Below are 25,512 nucleotides of genomic sequence, written 5' to 3' on the forward strand. Positions count from 1 at the left end.
CATGTGGCGTTTTGAACCCGTTTTTGGTCCGATTTTAAGCAGTCCGTTAAAAAACGCATCCGTTTTTGACAGGTTTTACCTATTACATCCCACAAAAATGCAATAAAAACATATGTACTCCAGAATGATACTGTTGCAAAGTACAACATGTCCCGCAAAAAACAAGCGCAGACAAAGTGCTACGTGTGTCGCCAGCCTCAGGGTGATGTTACATGTGGCGTTTTGAACCCGTTTTTTGGTCCGATTTTAAGCAGTCCGTTAAAAAACGCATCCGTTTTTGACAGGTTTTACCTATTACCTATTTCATCCCACAAAAATGCAATAAAAACATATGTACTCCGGAATGATACTGTTTCAAAGTACAACATGTCCCGCAAAAAACAAGCCCTCAAACAGCTCCGTAACCAAAAAAGTTACAATGTTATGCCACGGCGATGCAAAAATGAGTTAGGTTTTTATTTGGCAATTTTAGTAAAACTTAAGCAAAAAAAAACTCATGTATGGTCTCCCCGTAATCGTAATTATTGTATACGGCGAACACCAAAAAAATAAATCCAGTACAGAAATGACGCTTTTCTACTCCTGCCCTCAAAAAAAAAGGTCATTAATTTTCAAGAATAGGGGATACCAACCCTAAAATGGTAACACTGGATAAAGCATCTCATCCCGCAAAGAGTTTGTATGTTCTCTCCGTGTTTGTGTGGGTTTCCTCCGGGTCCTCCGGTTTCCTCCCACACTCCAAAACATACTGGTAGGCTGATTAGATTGTGAGCCCCATTGGGGACAGGGACCAATCTGGCAAGTTCTGTGCGGCGCTGCGTAATCTGTGTGCGCTATATAAATTAAGGAATTATTATTAATTGGTGCCCCCATAAAGTAAATTTTTTTCTCACACCTAACAGTTTGTAAAAAGTGAAATAATAAATGATAAGACCTGCGGTAGGAAACAAAAATGCAAAAACCCGGTAAATCCTGGGTAAACACTGGTAAAGTCTGTACTGTAGACTTGTACAGCTCTGTAAGAAAATCTGGATTTTCCAAAAATTCAAAAACAGAAAACAGACGTGGCATTAAGGAGTTTACTGCTCCAAATTTTAATTCACTGGAAACCTATATTTTGCACAGGTGATCAGTTTGCTCAGTCCGGATATAATAGCATGAAGTAGTGGCGCTTGTACGGTCGTCATTGTTCTACAATTACCTTCTATGTAAAACAAATTAGCAACAAATTCTGGGAAAAGGGAAGTGAACGGTTCGTGTTATTAACTTTCATATTTACATAAATATTCAGCTCCTTCCATCGAAGGACAAAGGTTCTCCACAACGAGAGGAAACCCTTTTCCTAGAAATGATCAGTCACATTAACCAGCCGGCCCCAGGATTTATTGCATGTTCCCAAAACAAATACATACTTGAAACCCTAAAGAAAAAAACAGATATATCTCCTCCTAATCTCTTCTGGTTTAACTGGAGCGTAAAGGGACTTTGACCCCTCTACAAGCCCCCGTGTAGGGGATGAAATGCCCTTTCTAGAATTCCCTCTGTTTTGTGATCTCACCCGTTTACTTATAGAAAAAACTCCCCCAAAGTCATGTGACGGCAATCAGAGAAGAGTCATATTTTACCTGAGATGAGGAACTTTTAGGGCGCGTTCACACGTTGCGTTTTGAACTGCGTTTTCATTGCGTTTGAAACGCATATACAACAGCTGAGGAGGGGTGATTTGCCTAATTACATCACTGTTAACATTTTCGTTTACAAAACGCTTCATAAATGTGATGTTAACACATGTGTTAACAATGCATTAACAACCGCATTCGGGCCGAGGACCTCCCCCTGTGCGCTAGCGTCGCGTTATGACGGACGCTTAGCGGTACGTGTGAACGCGGCCTAAAACTGACAAGTTTTGTCTCCTCTGCTTGCACCAGGACCTGCAGAGAAGCGTCATGACTCCATAAATTGTACTCACAGGCCCTAGATCCCAGGATAAGTATCTAATACTGGTTCATAGACCCCCAAATCTAGTAACAGCTTCCCTTTTAACCAGGATGACCGCTTTTGCTTCTACTGCAGACAGGACAGATTGGAGCAGCTGCAGCCAGTTGTCTTACAGTCGGGTTGTTGGAGGGGTCCATCAGCTTTTTCGGATCGGTTGTCTGATGGATCTTTGTCTTGGTATACAAGGAATCCACAATACAGATGTGAGCGGCGCCTTACACCTTCCATCATATCCAAGATTTCCCTGCACAGTTTAGAACGACTTAAACTTATAATTGTCTTAGCAATGAGCAGATGTGACACCGCTGGGATGCGGCCGTCTCTGTTCTCCGTCTCCTTTAATTAGACGTTTATTTTTGGCAGAAATTGACAACATCGGTCAAAGTCACATTCAGCTGGCCCAGAGTCTACGAGAAGAAGCCAAGAGGATGGAGGAGTTCAGGGAGCGGCAGAAAGTGGAGCGCAAGAAGGTAAGTGACACCCCGGACACAGCAGACATCACACCTACTAAAGAGGGTGATCAGGTCATGCTGGGGGTTGTAGTGCTCTATGTATAAAGTATAATAGAATTGTATTATGGTCCTATCCAGTGATCAGGTCACGTTGGGGGCTGTAGTGCTCTACGTATAGAGTATAATAGATTGTATAACAGTCATGTGCAGTGTTCAGGTCATGTTGGGGGTTGTAGTGCTCTATGTATAGAGTATAATAGATTGTATAATGGTCATGTGCAGTGTTCAGGTCATGTTGGGGGTTATAGTGCTCTACGTATAGAGTATAATAGATTGTATTCTGGTCATGTCCAGTGTCAGGTCATGTTGGGGGTTATAGTGCTCTACGTATAGAGTATAATAGATTGTATTCTGGTCATGTCCAGTGTCAGGTCATGTTGGGGGTTATAGTGCTCTACGTATAGAGTATAATAGATTGTATTCTGGTCATGTCCAGTGTCAGGTCATGTTGGGGGTTATAGTGCTCTACGTATAGAGTATAATAGATTGTCTAACGGTCATTTGCAGTGTTCAGGTCATGTTGGAGGTTGTAGTGCTCTACATATAGAGTATAATAGATACATGTGCAGTGTTCAGGTGTTCAAAATTGGTTCAGCCGTCTAAGCCACAAGACACGGTGGTGGGACAAAGCTACGTTTCCTCTTTCACCTTATCTCAGGTCAACCAGTCCACAGTCTCATCATTTATAGAGTCAGGTGACAATGAGGAACTAGACAGTTCTGTCACTAGTACAGATAAGAGGCACATGAACAGTGAATTACAAGAATACTTCCTCAAGTTAAAGGAATGCTCCCGTCACAGCTGATTCATTGAATTCAAGTAAAGCAAATCCTGAAGAAACTCCAGTATCCAGACAAAAAAAAAATCTTCATAAAAGTTTTTTATAATGACACCTAAAGCCGAGCCTGCACAGAGTCTATACACTCTCATCTGGCTTCTGACATTGTGCTAACACACTGACACATAGAAAGAAAGATGAGACAGATCAGAGATAAATGAGATGCATGGGATTACACATAGGCTGAAAGACTTTTCCACGGTTAGACAATGCGCTCTGCTACATCTTACAGATCTGTGCCTGCCTCCCCTTCCCCAGAGTCACTTATCTCCTTGTAGCTTGTTACACTGTGAGCTCTTCTACATCTTACAGATCTGTGCCTGCCTCCCCCTTCCCCCGGATCACTTATCTCCTTGTAGCTTGTAGTATGCAGCCTCTCTCTCTGCTCACTATCTCCTGGCAGGAAGTGATCAGTGAGAGTCTCTGAGCTCCATGCAGGGGGCGGGGCTACAGCCACACAGCAGAGACAGACAGAAATCTCAGCCTCCCAATCTGGCGCCTGACCCCCAAGTCAGATGTTACTGGGTTGTGTCTAGGGGCAACTGAAATTGTGTACAGCAGGACTGATAGAGACGGGTTGCACTTATATCTGTGAAATGCTGGATTTTTGTTAATAACAGTGAATTAGAGAATGTGTTATTTCATTATCCTGAGTACATATAAGAAACTTATCTTTAGGAATAGCCCTTCAAAGAGTTTATTGACATGTGAGAAGATGATAGAAGATGAAGAAACTTCACTATAAGACATGATACATGTATTAAGCATTGGGTTTTCTTTGCAGACAGAAGCTACAATGGAGGCAATTCACAAGCAGCGGCGAGATCAGTACAAGAGGACCATGGATGTAAGTATGGAAGGGTTATAACAGGCAATCCCCGACTTAAGGACCTCACTTACCAGCAAGGCCTGGTTACAGATGGACCAATCTGCCCATCTAGGACATACCTAGGGCAGCGGGACTGATGTAAAAATGCGGGTCTGTCCTCCTAAATCCGGGACAGTTGTCCTCATAGTAGAAAAAGTCTCCAGTCTGGGTGGGATTCAGCTATCCTTGTATTATACTTATGCAGGAGTCTGGCATGGCAGGGGTGACTATGCTCCTACTACAGGCAGTCCCCAGGTTACATACAAGATAGGTTCTGTAGGTTTGTTCTTAAGTTGAATTTGTATGTAAGTCGGAACTGTATAATTTATCATTGTAACCCCAGCCAGAACTTTTTTGATCTCTGTGACAATTGGATTATAAAAATGTTGAACCAGGAGTAACAATAAATCTTCATTACAGACACCTGTGATAACTGTTATAGCTGATCATTGTAGCCTAAGGCCGGCGCCACACGTGGCGCTTTTGTCTGCGCTTGCAAACGCAAACAAAGTCGAGCCCACCGGGGCGGGCCTCGGCCCGATAGCATTGGCGTTTCTATGGAAACGCCTGCGATCGGGAACGAGCCGCCGGTGTTTCGTGTTAAATTAACGCAAAACACCGGCGGCTCGTTCCCGATCGCAGGCGTTTCCATAGAAACGCCGATGCGTTCGGGCCGAGGCCCGCCCCGGTGGGCGCGACTTTGTCTGCGTTTGCAAGCGCAGACAAAAGCGTCACGCGTGGCGCCGGCCTAAGGCTAAAGTACAGGAAATTACCAATATCCAGAGGTCCGTTTATACTAGGGGTTTATCTGCAGCTTGCATTTCTCACTAAAATGTATTTAGCTCTCTGGCTATGCCTGGTTCTATAGCACACAAGGCCATAAGCTCTGAACCTTATCTTTAATATGACACCAGTAGCATGTGCTTGGCGCTATAGCACCAAAGATAGTGGCTTCTGAATCGACACCACCTACAACCATTAACTTGTTTCATGTCATGTGAAAATGTGATGAGAAGAGTCATATTTGCCCAACTTTGGGAGAATTGTTTTATAGGTAAATGGGTGAGATTTCACAGAAAAGAGGGAATTCTCAACATTTCATACGTTTTCTGAGGAGTTTAGTGGGATAAAACCTGGTAACAGGTTCCATTTAAGCCTTGTGTCTCTTTTGGCAACATTTTTGTGGTGTGAGCACTCAACATGTTGGTTGTGCCTCTTTTTCTGGATGTGATCAACACATATAGTGGCCACATTACATATAAAGTGACAAAGAGCCTGCCCTAGGCAGGAGCATTTTGCCAGAATTGGGGATTAGCCCATTCTTTCACCTCCGAGAGGTAAATTGTAAATTGTGTTGCAAACCTGAGGAGATTGTGCTCTGTGTTTTACCAGAGTTCTAGCTGTGGCATTACTGGGGATCTGTAATTTGGGTAATATTTGGTGTATTTACCAGGGTCGGCTCCAGGTTTCAGTAGGCCCCTGGATGACAAAGCCTCAATAGGCCCCTTTGCAGTCAACTCATGTGGCGGCATCCAAAATTCAGAAACTAAAAAAAAAAAAAAAACACAGTCTCCTGTTCCCCAAAATATTTTCTAGTTTATCATACCAAACAACCCCCTCATTTAAAATAACCATAAGTTACCCCAGCAGTTCTGGGCCCCCGACACTTGCCCAGGTATGTACAGTGCTGGCGCCGGCCCTGTGTATTACAGGTATATACTATTCATTATGTCAGCCCTCCCTAGATTTGTCATTGACTACTGTCGTTGACTTCTGTTTGATCCAATGGATGAATACAAAATCATAAAAAGTACAAATCGTGTGTAAAATTACTTTACATTGGGAAATATAGGAGTTCCCCTTATGGTAATTCCCTAATATCTCGGTTAAAAGGGTATCGACCATAAGTCTCCATTACTTAAATATGTAAATCCCTAACTACAGGCGGTCCCCTACTTAAGAACACTCGACTTACATACAACCCCTAGTTACAAACGGACCTCTGGATGTTGGTAATTTATTGTACTTTAGTCCTAGGCTACAATAATCAGCTGTAACAGTTATCACAGGCGTCTGTAATGAAGATTTAGTGTTAATCCTGATTCTTATGACAACACAACATTTTTAAAATCCAATTGTCACAGAGACCAAAAAAGTTCTGGCTGGGATTACAATGATAAATATACAGTTCCGACTTACATACAAATTCAACTTAAGAACAAACCTACAGACCCCATCTTGTATGTAACCCGGGGACTGCCTGTACTATTCAATTTTACAGCATTGGTACATCAAGCTGATGCAGGAATATTATAATAAGGGATGAATATTTATGCAATGAATGTCATTACCCTACACGCAGCCAGTTAGAGAACGACCACAATAAGACCTTTTTTGCTTTGCACCAGTTTCTATCAATCTCAGTCCACCCTCCCCCCTCTCCCTCGGTTATGTCAGTGCTGAAAACTGAGCTCCCCCTTCCTGTTGATCCCATCAGAGTAAGAAGTTGTATGAGCAGAGGTGTCGCGAGAAGGACGAAGCCGAGCTGAACGTGTCCCGCTGCAACAAAAACACCATGAACCAGAAGCAACAGGACAAGGTAGTAATGACGAGCATTCAGCTGTTAGGGCGTGTTCACACATGACAAATACATTGCAGGATATTCTAAATATCTCTATGCTACATCAGGAGGGGTTGAGCTTGAGGTATGCACATAGATGTTTACAAGCTCCACGAAGAGTAAGGCCTCTAAAACACGTGTCCAGCTCGTAGCGAGCGCTGGCTGGAACATACGACCCAAGCGATAACAAGTAGAACCGAACTCACGTGCAGGGTTCAGGTCCGGTAGCTAAAGTTTGGGGTGCACGTTCCTGATAGCACAAGCTGCGAGTTTGACGCTTCATACTCGCTCGTGTGTAAGGGGCCATTACAGAATATATGCCAAAATCCACCCTTAGCATAACCTCTTATATCATAGTTTATAAAAAGACACTTGTCCATCAAGTTCAACCAAGGAAGGGAAGGGATTGGATGAGGAAGGGATTTAGGGGAAACAATTCTATATAACATAACCATCAATGTTATTTAGGTGTAAAAAGGCATCTAGACCCTTCTTGAAGCTCTCTGCTGTCCCTGCTGTGACCTGCGCCTGAGGCAGGCTATTCCACAGATTGGCAGTTCTCATAGTAAAGAAGCCCTGTCGCCTCTGGTGATTAAACCTGGTTTTCTCCGTCCACTAAATTGAAATTTTTAAACAAACTTAAATTAATTTAATGGATCAGTGCCCACATTGTTGTTTTAACTGACCACGTTACCAGTCTCTGAAAAAGTAGGAGTTTGCCCTTGTCAGAACCGATGTTTTCGGATCACTCGTAGGGTATAGTTAATAAGGATCTGTGAAAAATGAATGCCAGACCCATGCTAAATGATGATGCCCGTTTTTTCACTGGCGATTTTGGGCACGTCGGTAAGCAGCACCTGCTTCATACTTGCCCTTTTCGTTACCTAAAGAACTGTGTTATGATCTTATTTATTGTTTTCTGATACAGATTTATGCAAAACTGGCGCATTCAAAGGTGACGGCAGAAGATGCTGGTAAGTCAATAGACGTATTATCAATGGCTATTTGTAGGGTAGTGGTAGTTCATCTGCCATCAAAATGCATCGTGATAAACCAGGGACAAATTTTATAATGACGCTAATGAGTCTGAAGGGCTCTGAAGGGCTATTCTAGCAGCAGAAAGTGCAGGAGGAAGGAAGACCTGCTCTGCTCATTGTAACAGCCCATAAAGCTACAGCACTGCGCAGAACACCCCCAGAGCCCTTCAGGCTCATCAAGGTAATTTTAAAATTATACTTTTAGGAGGAAGGAGGCCATGGATAACAAATATAAGAATATTCCCACAGTTACAGTGCTGGGATCTATGAGCATGGGTCCCTGGGTTCTCATGATGGAAGATTTCCTTTAAGCCCTTGACATCCCCCATACCATGTGTCATTTTTGATATTAGTGCCATCCTATTATCCATTTGGACCTTTGAATCACAACCTTGGGGAGATGGCTATTTATGACACCTAAACTAAGGGAAGAAGGGAGGTTATCCCATGTATACTTCCACTCTTGGCTCTTTTTGGCTGTGACATTTCTTTACAAACCTTGAGATTGAGCTCAATCCTATTATTGGCTCACATGAAGAAGATCGAAATACAAAGGCCTGGGTCCTGCTCATGATCCAGGACCTGATATTTAGATCTTCTACATGTGAGCCAATAATAGGATTGATGATTAAGATTCAGTTTCCTAATTTATTCCAGATAAAACCTACCAGCAAAATATCAATCTACTGGATAAAGTGCGTGAAGACTGGCAGAGGGAGCACATTTCAGCTTGTGTGGTAAGGTACCGCCATATACATAGACTGGAGACTGCTGTCATTGGGAGAGAGCGAGCCCAGCCATACACACGGTCAGGGATGACACATAGTCGTAATATTTCCCATCCAGTGAAGACATTAAACTGCAGGAACTTAAACCATGACTGTGATCGTCACTCTCATTTTTTACCTCCTGGTGAAAACATTGAGGTTGCACAATTATGGTTTGGACTGTCATGTCTATAAATGCCGAAAGAGAGGGCGGGGTTCGAGAGAAAGAGAGAGGGCGGGGTTCGAGAGAAAGAGAGAGGGCGGGGTTCGAGAGAAAGAGAGAGGGCGGGGTTCGAGAGAAAGAGAGAGGGCGGGGTTCGAGAGAAAGAGAGAGGGCGGGGTTCGAGAGAAAGAGAGAGGGCGGGGTTCGAGAGAAAGAGAGAGGGCGGGGTTCGAGAGAAAGAGAGAGGGCGGGGTTCGAGAGAAAGAGAGAGGGCGGGGTTCGAGAGAAAGAGAGAGGGCGGGGTTCGAGAGAAAGAGAGAGGGCGGGGTTCGAGAGAAAGAGAGAGGGCGGGGTTCGAGAGAAAGAGAGAGGGCGGGGTTCGAGAGAAAGAGAGAGGGCGGGGTTCGAGAGAAAGAGAGAGGGCGGGGTTCGAGAGAAAGAGAGAGGGCGGGGTTCGAGAGAAAGAGAGAGGGCGGGGTTCGAGAGAAAGAGAGAGGGCGGGGTTCGAGAGAAAGAGAGAGGGCGGGGTTCGAGAGAAAGAAAGGGGGCGGGGTTCGAGAGAAAGAAAGGGGGCGGGATCGAGAGAAAGAAAGGGGGCGGGATCGAGAGAAAGAAAGGGGGCGGGATCGAGAGAAAGAAAGGGGGCGGGATCGAGAGAAAGAGGGCGAGAAATTGATAGAATAAGAAAGTTGCTATAAATACTATAGAGAAGGCTAGAAAATGATAGCGAGAGGAAAAAGTTAGAAAGTAGAAGATACAGAGAAAGTCATACAGAGGAATGGAAAAAGTGATAGAGGCAAAGTGAGAATGACAAAATGATAGAGAGGAAGAAAAAGAAAGAAAGAGAAAGTGTCAGTGGAACCTGGGATACTGATAAGAGACTGGAGGAAAAAGGGATCTGTACATAAAGAGATATAAAGAGACAGAAAAACAAAACAGAGATATAGAAGGAGATAAATATGCATATACACACACACACAGTGATAGAGACAGAGGGAGAGAGAATGAAAAAGTAGTGGTCATATAGAGAACTGGGTTAATGATACGAGACTGAAAGAAAAAAGTGACAAAGATTATGTGTGATCTATATATAACGAAACAAATATAGAAACGGTGATAGAGACAGAGCAAGAGAGCGCTGGGGGCAAACAGGGAGAATAAACAAAAAACAAAGACCTAGATATCCAGGAGACGTATAGAAATACATGTAAATAATAGACGGGAAGACAGATACAACAAGCCAGACCACTCAAAAATAATCATACATGGATGTCTTACAATACACTTCAGCCTTTATGGTAAGCTGGATATAACGCTGCTCAATAAGGCACATTGATAGTTAGATATTTGTTTCATATGTTAGCACTTATTTTTCCACCTTGGTTTACAGTTCTTTGAGACCCAGGAGTGCGATAGGATAAACTACTACAGGAACGCGGTGTGGACGCACGCCAACCAGTTGTCTCAGCAATGCGTCAGCACCGATGTGGTAAGTATATGACACAGGTAGGTTGTGTGTAACATGGGAGCTCCGTCCGTAAAAAGAAAGATGACTAACTAAATCCTCTGCCTGATATGTGCCTTTTCCTCATCTAGATGTGTGAAGAAGTCCGCAGGGCACTGGAAGGCTGTAACATCGAGAAAGACATAGAGCACTTTACAGATGGCCACAAAACGGGAGATAAACCTCCAGGTATTTCTGTAAGGAGCCATCACACAGGACTGAGGGAAGTCTTGAGGAGGTCCACATCTCCCCTCCAGCTAAAGTGTCCACCAGACTGGTTACCCTTTGTCTGGCTTGTGTTAAGAGCAGGGGGCTTGTAGTTTTTTTTTTTTTTTTTTTTTACAGCAATATTGATTGCTGGGGCATGTGTAGCCGCAGGCCATTCCATAACCAGAAATATAAATATGCACATAAATTTATATATATACTCTCCCTAAAAAGAAAATAGAGTAGCAGCACTCCAAGGATTTCAATAACCTCAAGTTAATACCATATGTCTGCAGGGCATATCCACACCCCAAATGGGATACCCACATACTTCTAGAATACTGCAGAATATACCAGCAATGAATACTCCACACACATAAATGTATACCAGCAATAAATATTGTTATTTATTTATGGAGCAACATTAGTTCCATGGTGCTGTACATCTGTACATTCAGTAAGGGGTTCACATATATCAGATTAAGACAAGAACAAAACACAACATCTACAAAGATCTGACAACTGTAGAGAGGACCCTGCCCCTGAGGCTCTCAATCTATAGGACGGGCTGATGGAGACCATATATACCAGCAGGAAATATATCAGTATAACTATGTATTGATGTCTTTTCTTATTAATACAGGCAGTCGCCGGGTTACATACAAGATAGGGTCCGTAGGTTTGTTCTTAAGTTGAATTTGTATGTAAGTCGGAACTGTATATTTTATCCCAAATTTACTTATGCGGCTACTGGGGCGTGGAGTAGCCGCATCTGAGGTTACACGAGGTGGCTACTCCACGCCCCGGTAGCCACTTTACCCCTCCTACTCACCCATCTTCGGCGCGCAGCTCCGCGTAGCTGCGCGCCCTCGTCCGGCGATCCTGCCGTCTGCGCATGCGCAGAAGAGCAGGCCCGCGCCTGCGCGATCACTGCACCGAAACAGGCGCGGGCCTGCTCTTCTGCGCATGCGCAGATGGCAGGATTGCCGGACGAGGGCGCCGAAGATGGGTGAGTAGGAGGGGTAAAGTGGCTACCGGGGCGTGGAGTAGCCACCTCGTGTAACCTCAGATGCGGCTACTCCACGCCCCAGTATCCGCATAAGTAAATTTGAATATAGGGATAATAAAAGTTATCAAAAAAGTGTGGGGACGTGAGGATTAGCCCTTAAAAGGGCTATCCTCACGTCCCATTGATCCACCTACCACCCAATCTACCTTTATAGGTAGATTTGTGGTGGTAGGTGCCCTTTAAGTAGGGGACCGCCTATATATAGCATAGAACCCTTCCCTATTAATATGTAGCAACCAGCCCCCTTATTAATTTAATGAAGGGGCTTCTGCACTCTATAATTAATAAGGGGTTGGTTGCTGGACTTGATATTGTTGATAATGTTCAGAACCCCCAACCCCACTTATTAACTAAAGAGTTTAGTTGTTCCCATTATTAATACAAAGTTCAGCAGCTCTCTTTATTAATCAAAATACAGTGTCCCCCCCCCCCCCCCATTTATTTACATATAGCACAATGCTTCTTCATTAGCCCCAGGACAGCACCTAAAAAAAAAAACAAATGTGAAAAAAAAAAAAATAGGGATGAATGGACCTTATTATGAAAAAAACATTTTGGAGAAAAGTTTTGGCACCTGAACTGGCCGCTAACACCCACGATTGGTGCTGGCAATGCCCATGGCACCTTAAAGGGTGAACACTCCCAATCGTGGGCGTTACTGGTGGTGGTGAGCCCAAACATTAATAGTTTTGGTCCGCTCATCCCTACTGATTACCCACCTCCTAGAACGCAGGTGGTGTTTTGCCATCATTGTCCCACCTGCATCATGGAGAATGTGCAGAGACATTTCTCGTTCCGTGCTTTCATTATCTATTGTATGTGTGTCTTAAAAACACACATACAATTGATTCTCTTACCCCCTCATGGACCCACAATCTGGTGCCTGGCTGATCATGTCAATACCAATCAGCTGTGATCTGCTAAGGAATCCAGTAATAAGTGTACAGTTCCCCTGTAGCGCCACCACAGGTGAAATCTTGCATTACACAGTTGTTATTTAGTAGGCAGAAGGGTAACATGAAGTTCCAGGCCCTGTACTGTATGGTTTATAGTAGTAGCCTTTGCGCCCTCCTTGTTACACCGCTGGGCTGTACTTGAAAAATATGAATGTGCCAATCCTTTAGATGTGTGCTCCCCATCTCATATCCATCACCTATCATAAGGATAGGGGATCAATAAAAAAATCCTAGAAAGCAGCGTGTAGCATCACATCATGTGCTTTGTGTTACAGCTCCCATTCCCTATGAAAACTTCTATAATAACCAGAGGAACATAACACCGGTGATGAGGTGAGACCAGAGCTGGGCCCTGTTTCGTGTGTATATTGTATGTGTGATATTCTGTACCCCAATTGTCCTCATGTCATCATCCTCCACCACCATTTATAACCTCACATGTTCTGATGTCCTCATCCTCCACCACCATTTATAACCTCACATGTTCTGATGTCATCATCCTCCACCACCATTTATAACCTCACATGTTCTGATGTCCTCATCCTCCACCACCATTTATAACCTCACATGTTCTGATGTCTATGTGCTATATATTTCAGGCGAGGTCCATTGCAGACACCGAGCACAGTACCAGGTGAGAGCTTGTAAGGTCATATATTTGTATCGTGCCCAAGTGTCCCCATTATTCTATTTCTTACCTATTATAATGTAATTGTACTGATGTACAACACAGTAAGGGCTCATTCACACGAACATAGTGGGGACAGATATGGTTTCCATTGACTCCTATGGCGCCCGGTCACAGTGTGATGAGCACACATTGTCTCTCCGTACCATGAACTGAGAAATATAGGACATGTCCTATATTTTGCCGCGTTACGGCACCGGTTCTGCGCTGTTCTATGGAGAGGGGAGGGGTGAGGAGTGCTCATCCCTCCTCTTCAATGAGCAGATCTTCGGAACCAGAGGCCCCATTGATCTCATCCATCCCAATCACTGTGGCTATAATACTTGCATATACGTTCTTATCTTCTTTACTGCTTCTTACCTACAGACGACCCAACTTATTCCTCGGTAGACAACTTCAACATGTATCAATAGCAATGGATGTGAGTATCATGGACTTCACATCTAGAAATCTGCAGACCTAAACCTGTTCCATAGATATTTCATTCAGGTGTCGTACATTGACAACAAGTGGCTGTTCCCCAAGTCCACGAGTGCCAAAAGTATAACCCCTTAGATGCCGTGGCCAACAATCACGGGGTCACATGATGAGAAAGACCGATGGCGAAGGTTTCCTCTTTACCCGTACATCCAGCGAAGCCAGTGACAACAAGTTGGCTAAGGGTGATGACACATGGCGTCTTGAACCCGTTTTTGGTCCGTTTTTAAGCAGTCCGTTTTTGACATCCCTTTGACAGGTTTTACCAATAATCTTAAAACTGGTCAAAAACGGATGCGTTTTTAACACATGCGTTTTTTAACGGACTGCTTAAAAACGGACCAAAAACAGGATCATAACGGCATGTGTGGCATCACCCCACGGATCACAGGAATGGGGGTCCGTTGTACCCAACATGAATAGAGCAGCCAGTTGCACATGTGCCCTGCTACTCCAATCATCTCTATGTCACGATCTCCATCAGTTCCATAAACAGTGAATGGAGATGCAGCGCGCATGCGCCACCAACCACCCCATTCTTTTGGGCTACAATGGACCTGAAATAGTCGCAATGTCTGGCGAGGCATGCCATTGCATCCATTATCCTCTACATGCCACCTCCGAACCAAGGGGACTGAGCCGATGGTGGAGTGGGTGGCATCTGGGAGTTCCTGTCACCCGCTCGCTCACTTGCTATAGCCTACAAACCTTCATGGGTGACAGTGTGCCGAATTGTATGCTGCACAGCCTGGCCGCCAGATGCATCTGCAGGGGCAGAACCTTAATCATACACCAGTGCACGATAAATGTCCCCCATAGTATGGCCCCATCTCATTTCATTTCTTTTCCAGGTAACAGAAGTTGCAGAAGTGAAGATGAAGACTATGAAGTTTTAGTTAGATAGCTAGTTATTTATATGGGAGATGTAAGAGTTCTACTAAGAAGCTTGTGGACACATCTACTGCTGTGGACTGTTATTGTACAAGAGACTGTGAGCCACCAACTTCCTCCAAATGTAATGATGTATCTGGACTGTGGGTAAAGGCCTCCGGACATTTCAAGGACATTGAGCCAAACTTTGTCCAATTACAAAACTTCAGTGACCAATTCTCTTCTTCTGTATGACCCCTGGATGAGGGCAGGACAAAAGGGTTCTGACCCGGGATGACCTCCACTGATTCGGTTCCACTGGAAGCCACAAAACATCAAATTCGCCATATTGTGTGAAGATTTGCATGTCAATTGTTCTCTTGTATTGATCAGGCTTTTCTAATTTTACATGATGTCCACTTTAATAAACCATTGTCCTTTGTTTCACTGCCAGATAGCATATCTACATACATACAGGAGATCAGACTTGTGAAGTCTTAGGCAACCGCTCATTGAGGGAAAGTCAATCCCTATAGGAGTTAATGATTTCTTACACCTCTTTGCCACAGCATAAATTTTAATACTAAGATCTGGATACATTTGGTGCAAACGTGGTGTACAATAAATCTCTTCCATCAGACAGGTCTCCGCATGTATATGTACCTGTGTGCTTCCCTCCGCATATATACACAGCTTCCTCTCTCTCACTGCTCCAGTGCGTCCTCATGGCGTCTCCCACTGTGTCTTTCTTATCGCAGTCCATCCTCACTGACAGAGGGAGTCATAACTCTCCTGCTACAGCTCCTTATATTCAGCTGAACTCAGACATGTAAACAAAGAAGCATGGAGGGCCTGCACGAAAATAAGAAACAGGACAGATTTTAACTTTGATAACCGTTCAGAGATTATGCACCAGGCAGTAAAGGCACATGGGTAATTTATATATAAGAGTGGGAAACCCCTTTACCATTTTTCTTTCTGCCTACACAGCAATTTTGTGAAAGGGAAATAGCAACGTCCATACACATAGTAGGAAATGCACCAACACCACTGATAAATTTAAGGTGGTCTCCCGCCTCTTACTACAGTAGAACAGATAATCCAGTGCTTACTTCTTCTGGCCCCTGATACCACATACTATACATATAAGAGGGATATTTTCATATATAAACCCAAATACTCTCTGCATCTGGAGGTGGTGATTACATGTATAGAAACATGGTGCTCGAATCTCGGCCAATCATGGTCCCAACAACAAGGATTGGATTTCCTCCTCTGTACCTCCTGCCTGGTGGTGGGGATAGATCTGACCTACATATACTTTACTAGACCCTCTAAAAGGACATCACAGACACCGCCTGGACAGGCAGGATCAAGGGGGCACAAGAAGTGAGAGCGATCCACCTGAGCTTCAGCGTGGCACAACACTCAAAATACAAATAATACATGCAAAATACAGGTAGTGGTACAACAAGTTAGTTACCAGGCATCATACTGCCCAGAGACTAAACAGATAACTTGTAACAGGGTGATCTCCCCCAGATGAGAATGTTTGAGACCTGCAGTAGAATTTAAGGGGTATTCCCATGGAGGCATATTCTTCTCAATAATAGCTTCTCCTGTCTGCTCTCTGCCCCTCCATTACAAGACCAGCTGACATACAGACACTTCCGGCCGACAAGATATTTATAGCAGGGGAAGGAGGAGTAAAGCAGAGCTGACAATGTGTGTGTTATAGTCGAGTTAGCAAAGCTGAGAGTGTTGTGCGTTATATCTTATGGATCTCATCTCTAATCTGTTGCATCTCTTTCTGTGCGTCAGATACTAGTGAATGTATTTAAAGGAAACCTACCACTTGTAGTGGCAGGTTTCCGATGGCAATATCGGGCACCAGCTCAGGGTGAGCTGGTGCCGGAGCTTATTTTAGTTAGTGTTTTAAACCGCGGTATCGCGGTTTAAAACACTTTTTAAACGTTATAGCCGGCGCAGGGAGGTACGCGCTGGGCGCTTACCGTGCGCGCGGCTCTCATTCACTTCCTATGTAGCCGCGTGCACGGTAAGCGCCGAGCGCGTACCTGCCTGCGGCGGCTATTACGTTTAAAAAGTGTTTTAAACCGCGATACCGCGGTTTAAAACACTAACTAAAATAAGCTCCGGCACCAGCTCACCCTGAGCTGGTGCCCGGTATTTTCATCGGAAACCTGCCACTACAAGTAGTAGGTTTCCTTTAAACCTGTATCCTGATAATCTAAGCACATTGTCAGCACACAGCATCTCATAGCACTAGAGGAATCATGAAGTGTCTGCTTAGAGAGTCCCCGCTCACACTCTGGAATCTTACACTGACCATCACTGAGTGATAGGAGCTAAAGCAACAATAACACTGAGTAACATTGTAAAGTAAGGGGTTAAAATTATATTTATTGCGTAAACAACACTAGGGGGTGAAAATTGAAAAACTTTCGTTCCTGGGCAAACCCCTTTAACTCCATGGATGGACACCCCCTGCTCGCCCCTGGAAGGGTCCTAGTTTCCCTCCTCTTAGGGTCAAGCAGCTGGAATTTCCCAAACCTAGGATCGATCAGAAGGTCATAAAGTGATGGTGCTGGCGCCATTTCACAGACCCACCGTCACATTTGGAGACAAAGGTCGGGCAGTATGTGCTCTCCTGATGCAGGAATGTGGAGAACAACTGGGGGATTCTGGGAAATATGTTTTCCAGGATGGAATAAGGAAAACATTTTGTTAGAAGACAAAACATGACTTTGCTACTATGTTTTCATCAGGAGTTCTGTGTATATCCCTAGTCTTAGGACAGACAGACCCAGGTGGGTGTTTGTCCCACTCCCCAAATCTTAGAACCACTCCCCTCAGGTCATTCTACCCACTATACTACTGCTCCAACTACACAACACCATAGGTAGCGCCATAGTGTGCACAGGGCAGGATTACTGTAGATATAGGGTAGTAATACAGTAGGTATGACCCCTCCCCCCCCTCCTTATACATTTATATATAACATTTTCCAAAATAACTTTAAACAATTTTTAAAATCAATTTAATAGAGAGAATGAAAGTGAACAGGTTCTAACACAAGCCGCGTCTGCAGATCTCTATACTAGAAGCTACTACTACTACAGCTACTTCCTAGATTTTGACAAGTGTCTTCATAATATAGTGTCCTGCATACTACAGAATTCCAGAAATTCAGGATAAACTAGGTCACCTGCCTGCCCAAACTGCATTCCTTCCATTCAAGTATGAAAATTATCTATCCACATTCATATTCATGTCCCAAATGTTATAGCAGTTTTATTCCTGTACATAGGGGGCAGTATTATGGTAGTTATATTCCTGTACATAGGGGGCAGTATTATAGTAGTTATATTCTTGTACATAGGGGGCAGTATTATAGTAGTTATATTCCTGTACATAGGGGGCAGTATTATAGTAGTTATATTCCTGTACATAGGGGGCAGTATTATAGTAGTTATATTCTTGTACATAGGGGCAGTATTATAGTAGTTATATTCTTGTACATAGGGGCAGTATTATAGTAGTTATATTCTTGTACATAGGGGGGCAGTATTATAGTAGTTATATTCTTGTACATAGGGGGGCAGTATTATAGTAGTTATATTCTTGTACATAGGGGGCAGTATTATAGTAGTTATATTCCTGTACATAGGGGGCAGTATTATAGTAGTTATATTCCTGTACATAGGGGGCAGTATTATAGTAGTTATATTCCTGTACATAGGGGGCAGTATTATAGTAGTTATATTCTTGTACATAGGGGCAGTATTATAGTAGTTATATTCTTGTACATAGGGGCAGTATTATAGTAGTTATATTCTTGTACATAGGGTCAGTATTATAATAGTTTTATTCCTGTACATAGGGGTCAGTATTATAATAGTTTTATTCCTGTACATAGGGGTCAGTATTATAATAGTTTTATTCCTGTACATAGGGGTCAGTATTATAGTAGTTTTATTCCTGTACATAGGGGTCAGTATTATAGTAGTTTTATTCCTGTACATAGGGGTCAGTATTATAGTAGTTTTATTCCTGTACATAGGGGGCAGTATTATAGTAGTTTTATTCCTGTACATAGGGGGCAGTATTATAGTAGTTTTATTCCTGTACATAGGGGGCAGTATTATAGTAGTTTTATTCCTGTACATAGGGGGCAGTATTATAGTAGTTTTATTCCTGTACATAGGGGGCAGTATTATAGTAGTTTTATTCCTGTACATAGGGGGCAGTATTATAGTAGTTTTATTCCTGTACATAGGGGGCAGTATTATAGTAGTTTTATTCCTGTACATAGGGGGCAGTATTATAGTAGTTTTATTCCTGTACATAGGGGGCAGTATTATAGTAGTTTTATTCCTGTACATAGGGGGCAGTATTATAGTAGTTTTATTCCTGTACATAGGGGGCAGTATTATAGTAGTTTTATTCCTGTACATAGGGGGCAGTATTATAGTAGTTTTATTCCTGTACATAGGGGGCAGTATTATAGTAGTTTTATTCCTGTACATAGGGGGCAGTATTATAGTAGTTTTATTCCTGTACATAGGGGGCAGTATTATAGTAGTTTTATTCCTGTACATAGGGGGCAGTATTATGGTAGTTTTATTCCTGTACATAGGGGGCAGTATTATGGTAGTTTTATTCCTGTACATAGGGGGCAGTATTATAGTAGTTTTATTCCTGTACATAGGGGGCAGTATTATAGTAGTTTTATTCCTGTACATAGGGGGCAGTTTTATAGTAGTTTTATTCCTGTACATAGGGGGCGGTATTATAGCAGTTATATTCTTGTACATAGGGGGCGGTATTATAGCAGTTATATTCTTGTACATAGGGGGCAGTATTATAGCAGTTATATTCTTGTACATAGGGGGCGGTATTATAGTAGTTATATTCTTGTACATAGGGGGCAGTATTATAGCAGTTATATTCTTGTACATAGGGGGCAGTATTATAGCAGTTATATTCCTGTACATAGGGGTAGTATTATAGTAGTTATATTCTTGTACATAGGGGGCAGTATTATAGTAGTTATATTCTTGTACATAGGGGGCAGTATTATAGTAGTTATATTCTTGTACATAGGGGGCAGTATTCAGGGCCGATTCTAGCATATTTGCTGCCTGAGGCGAATATTAAAATGCTGCCCCCCCCCCCACTCCCTGTTAAGTAAATGCTGAAAACTTTACTAACAATTAACAACCCTACAGACAGCTCCCTGACACTGTGTGACTGACTACAGGATCTGAGAGGCATTAGTGACATCTAGTACCTTATAGATGACAATCTCTTCCATCAGGACGACTTTATTCCGGGTTCTCCAATCCATGACGTATCACTGCTGAATTCACGGCCGGATATCTTCAGCTCCGTGCAGCATCTCCACCCGGCGTCCCTAAAAATACCACAGTCACTTACAGTATAAAGTCTCCTGGATAACAACACTGCGCTCCTAAATAACATATACCCCTCACAACACAACTGACCGCACGCTACCCCACATATAACACATCCCTTCATTATATAGGGATAAAATCTATATACATATAATATACTGTATCCCATATACAGCCTCTGCAGCTAAGTAATGTACTGTACCCGATATACAGCCCCCCAGCTTAGTAATATACTGTATCCCATATACAGCCCCCCAGCTAAGTAATGTACTGTACCCGATATACAGCCCCCCCAGCTTAGTAATATACTGTATCCCATATACTGCCCCCCAGCTTAGTAATATACTGTATACCATATACAGCCCCCCAGCTTAGTAATATATTGTATCCCATATACAGCCGCCTCCCAGCTTAGTAATATACTGTATCCCATATACAACCCCCCAGCTTAGTAATGTACTGTACCCGATATACAGCCCCCCAGCTTAGTAATATACTGTATCCCATATACAGCCCCCCAGCTTAGTAATGTACTGTACCCGATATACAGCCCCCCCAGCTTAGTAATATACTGTATCCCATATACAGCTCCCCAGCTTAGTAATATACTGTATCCCATATACATCCCCCCAGCTTAGTGATATAGTGATATATAATAAATACAGCACCCCCCAGTATAAAATGATTCTGGCCCCATATAATATATACTGAAGCCCCCCCAGTATAAAATAATTATAGCCCCAAATAATATCTATAGCATCCCCCCAGTATAAAATAATTATAGCCCCAAATAATATCTATAGCATCCCCCCCAGTATAAAATAAGTATAGCCCCAAATAATATCTATAGCGCCCCCCCCCCAGTATAAAATAATTATAGCCCCAAATAATATCTATAGCATCCCCCCCAGTATAAAATAATTATAGCCCCAAATAATATCTATAGCATCCCCCCAGTATAAAATAATTATAGCCCCAAATAATATCTATAGCATCCCCCCCAGTATAAAATAATTATAGCCCCAAATAATAGCTATAGCATCCCCCCCAGTATAAAATAATTATAGCCCCAAATAATTTATATAGCACCCCCCCAGTATAAAATAATTATAGCCCCAAATAATATCTATAGCATCACCCCCAGTATAAAATAATTATAGCCCCAAATAATATCTATAGCATCCCCCCCAGTATAAAATAATTATAGCCCCAAATAATATCTATAGCATCCCCCCCAGTATAAAATAATTATAGCCCCAAATAATATCTATAGCATCCCCCCCAGTATAAAATAATTATAGCCCCAAATAATTTATATAGCACCCCCCCAGTATAAAATAATTATAGGCCCAAATAATATCTATAGCATCCCCCAGTATAAAATAATTATAGCTCCAAATCCCCAAATAAAATATACAGAACCCCCCCACCCCCACCCCTAGAATAAAATAATTCTGGCCCCATATAATATCTATAGCATCCCCCTAGTATTAAACAATCATAGCCCCAAATAATATATATATATAGCATTCCCCCCAGTATAAAATAATTACGGTATAGCCCCAAATAATATAAATATATATTGCATCCCCCCCCCCAGTATAAAATAATTATAGCCCCAAATAATATAAATATATATTGCATCCCCCCCAGTAATAAAGAAATAATTATAGCCCCAAATAAAATAGCATTCCATGATACCTCCCCCCCCAGTTTAAAATAATTCTGGCCCCATATGATATATATAGCCCCCCCCCCCCCCCGCAGTATTAATTATTAGCCACAATTAATTAAATACATGAAAAATAATAAAAATCCTACTCACCTGCAGGCAGCTGCTCCCTCGGCGCGGCTCTCCTGTGAGACGCGGTTCCGCACAGTGACACAGGCGCCGCGCCATGACGTCATGGCGCCTGTGTCACTGCTTAGAACGGAGCGACGCAGCTGCCGGAAAGGCGCTGCGTCGCTCCGCATATAAATCGCGCCTGTGTCTTAAAGAGACAGGCGCGATTTATTTAGCTGGTGGGCGATTCGGGCGTTAATGGACGCCCGAATCGCCCACTTTACAGCGGCGAATTTCGCCGCCCTTTACAGGGACCCGCATTCTGCCGCCTGAAGCGAGATTTTCATCTCGCCTCATGGCAGATGCGGCCCTGGCAGTATTATAGTAGTTATATTCTTGTACATAGGGGGCAGTATTATAGTAGTTATATTCTTGTACATAGGGGGCAGTATTATAGTAGTTATATTCCTGTACATAGGGAGCAGTATTATAGTAGTTATATTCCTGTACATAGAGGGCAGTATTATAGTAGTTATATTCCTGTACATAGGGGGCAGTATTATAGTAGTTATATTCTTGTACATAGGGAGCAGTATTATAGTAGTTATATTCTTGTACATAGGGGGGAGTATTATAGTAGTTATATTCTTGTACATAGGGGGCAGTATTATAGTAGTTATATTCTTGTACATAGGGGGCAGTATTATAGTAGTTATATTCTTGTACATAGGGGGGAGTATTATAGTAGTTATATTCTTGTACATAGGGGGGAGTATTATAGTAGTTATATTCTTGTACATAGGGGGCAGTATTATAGTAGTTATATTCTTGTACATAGGGGGGAGTATTATAGTAGTTATATTCTTGTACATAGGGGGGAGTATTATAGTAGTTATATTCTTGTACATAGGGGGGAGTATTATAGTAGTTATATTCTTGTACATAGGGGACAGTATTATAGTAGTTATATTCTTGTACATAGGGGGCAGTATTATAGTAGTTATATTCTTGTACATAGGGGGCAGTATTATAGTAGTTATATTCTTGTACACAGGAGGCAGTATTATAGTAGATATATTCTTGTACATAGGGGGGAGTATTATAGTAGTTATATTCTTGTACATAGGGAGCAGTATTATAGTAGTTATATTCTTGTACATAGGGGGGAGTATTATAGTAGTTATATTCTTGTACATAGGGGGCAGTATTACACACGAAATGTAGAGAAGAGCAGATTACTTTTCCCTTGCAGTTAGAGGTGTCCGCTATATATAACTCGGTTTGAGACAGACACCCCCAGTGGCACCTGCAGTAGAAAAGGTCAGGGAAAAGGTTAGCAACAGACAGCAAATCTCCCATTTAGCTACACAGAAGATTTATAGCACAAAACCACCAATGTGATTACAGCTGGAACAACCTAAATCCAGTTAATGGACCAGGTTTTCTGTTCTCCAAAAGATTTGGGGATTGAGAATAAATCTTTAGCTGAGGAATATATATACACACACACAAATCAATTTTAAGATAGTACCCATGTGGTGCACTAGGGGGCACTGTAACCCTAAAGACGTTGCCACTGCCAACTAAACCTGTAACTGCACAGACAATTCTACACTCAGATATTACAATCACAATCTTCCCAGTGACTCTATAGTAGCGGCCAGCAGGGGGCGCAGTGTAATATACCATCTCTCATGATAAAGCCCCTTTAAGCTCCATGCAGCCAGAAATTTTAAGCCATTGACAAACACAGCACGAGTTCTGCTTTTCTTACCTGGGGATTTGCCATTTTTACTGGGGAGGATTTTAGGCTTTGACTATTGATAAGAATGGAGACATGTAGCATGTGTCATAGATATACACAGGAGTAGTACACAGGTTATTATCATACATGGGAGACCGGTCATCCGCAGGACGCCGTCACGTATGTCACATGATGAATGATTACATCAGGGAATGAGGAAGCTGAGCAATAGGATCCTCATAGTGGACCATTTCATAGTTGCATATCCTGTCCTGACCACGGGTCCAACAATCTATGGAGAGGAAACCTAAGAGTAACAAGTCCTGTGGCCACAATGGGCATTGCACCCATAATATGGCTTCCTGAATAAGCTAGAAGGGGTTAAAGATCCACAAACGGGGAGGTCTATGATCATGGACCCAGTTTCTGCTATAAGGTATATGTGTGCAATCCCTCACATAAGAAACAGGGTCCATGAATCATAGACCTCCCCCTGAAAGGTAACGGGCCATCAGATTTTACCCCATATTAAAGAATCTCATCTTTCAGATCACTTGTGGTTCTGTGAGCTACGGAACCGGAGACCATGACAGTTATAATTGTATTAGAATTGGATCTTTATCTGCAATTGGATCTTTATCTTTGTTGCAAACTGCAGATAAAGATCCAATTCTAATACAATTATAACTGTCGTGGTCTCCGGTTCCATAGCTCAAAGGGGTTTTCCCACATCTCTTTGGAGCAGATGGAGATCGGCGAGCGCTGTGCTCAGCAACTTCTGTCAGGTATGGAGCAGAACGGTCGCATGCAGCCATCTACTGCATTACTCTCAAGGAGTGACTACGGGTCCTCATCACTGAGACCCCCACCGATCATCAACCCTAACTTGAATTTGTGGGAGAACCCCTTTAACTATCTTCATCTCCAGTCAATCTGAAAGAGAGAACATTATATATATATACACATACCATTGTCAGTGTGTGGCGGTCTCTGGGTCTGAAATCCAATAATAGTAAGTTTCGTCTCTTGAAAAAAAAGAGCTGAAGTTCTGTTCTAGATTAATATCATATTATTAGATCACAACAGTCGACTCTAGGCTAAAGAAAATTTACATAAGAAACATCATCATACAAGCGATTCAGCAGCAGCTCTGCCACATGTTAGGGTGAAGGCATACGTGGCGTTTTTGGTCCGTTTTTAAACATCCGTTTTCAGTCAGTTTTTGGCCGTTTACCATGCATTTGGCTGCTTACAACCTGTTTATCTATTAAGATAATTGGGAAAAACAGACTAAAAACTGACCAAAAACGCCATGTGTGGCATCTCCCTGACACACGTGGCATTTTTAGGCCGTTTCTAGTTAGTGCGTTTTCAGATCGTAGAAAACGCATGCGTTTTTGACCAGTTTTAATTAAGATAATTTTTCAAACCTGTCAAAAACGCATGCGTAATTTACAATCTAAAAACGGCCCAAAAACGTCACGTGTGTCACTGAGGGTGATGGCACACGTGGCGTTTTGAACGCGTTTTTTTGGCCCGTTTTACGTCATGGCAATCACCCGGGCGGTACCAGCGGTACACGGTAGCCGGGATCCCGCAGTAACAGCAATTAGCCTTAAATAAGGAAAATCTGCTCTTCCGCTGTTGTATTGCGTTTCAAAACGTTAAGGTATGTCAAGGTATCCTCAATGCACCCGAAAATTTCCTGTAGCTGCGATCAGTATATAATTCACATGTCAATGAATACTGATACGTTTCCTGCCCCTAGATGCTTACACGCTATGCAGGTAGTGGGCTCTACACTCTCATAAAGCATCCGCCGTTTTACCGACACCCAACACCCCGCATCATGTGTACACAACACCCTGCAGTTGCGCTTATCAAGGACATCTGTCCCTCGCCGCGGCCCGTACTCACAGAAGACGTCACCCCGCGGCTTGTGATTGGCGCACGGCCGTGCGTCACGTGAGCCGTGC

The 25,512-nt window shown here is 42.9% G+C and overlaps 1 protein-coding gene across 1 annotated transcript in view; it reads left to right on the plus strand.

Moving 5' to 3' along the window:
- PSTPIP2 (proline-serine-threonine phosphatase interacting protein 2) overlaps positions 1-15,212 on the plus strand; it is a 51,624-nt gene extending 36,412 nt beyond the window's left edge. Inside the window, exons 5-15 of the mRNA XM_072132974.1 lie at positions 2,362-2,468; positions 4,133-4,195; positions 6,714-6,815; positions 7,765-7,810; positions 8,531-8,610; positions 10,194-10,292; positions 10,400-10,496; positions 12,815-12,872; positions 13,139-13,173; positions 13,594-13,648; positions 14,556-15,212. Coding sequence (XP_071989075.1) covers positions 2,362-2,468; positions 4,133-4,195; positions 6,714-6,815; positions 7,765-7,810; positions 8,531-8,610; positions 10,194-10,292; positions 10,400-10,496; positions 12,815-12,872; positions 13,139-13,173; positions 13,594-13,640 — 734 coding nt within the window. The 3' untranslated portion in view covers positions 13,641-13,648; positions 14,556-15,212. The remainder of the gene's footprint in view (positions 1-2,361; positions 2,469-4,132; positions 4,196-6,713; positions 6,816-7,764; positions 7,811-8,530; positions 8,611-10,193; positions 10,293-10,399; positions 10,497-12,814; positions 12,873-13,138; positions 13,174-13,593; positions 13,649-14,555) is intronic.
- The last annotated feature ends 10,300 nt before the right edge of the window (positions 15,213-25,512 follow it).

Source organism: Engystomops pustulosus, chromosome 1, assembly GCF_040894005.1.
Source record: "Engystomops pustulosus chromosome 1, aEngPut4.maternal, whole genome shotgun sequence".
Taxonomy (NCBI): domain Eukaryota; kingdom Metazoa; phylum Chordata; class Amphibia; order Anura; family Leptodactylidae; genus Engystomops; species Engystomops pustulosus.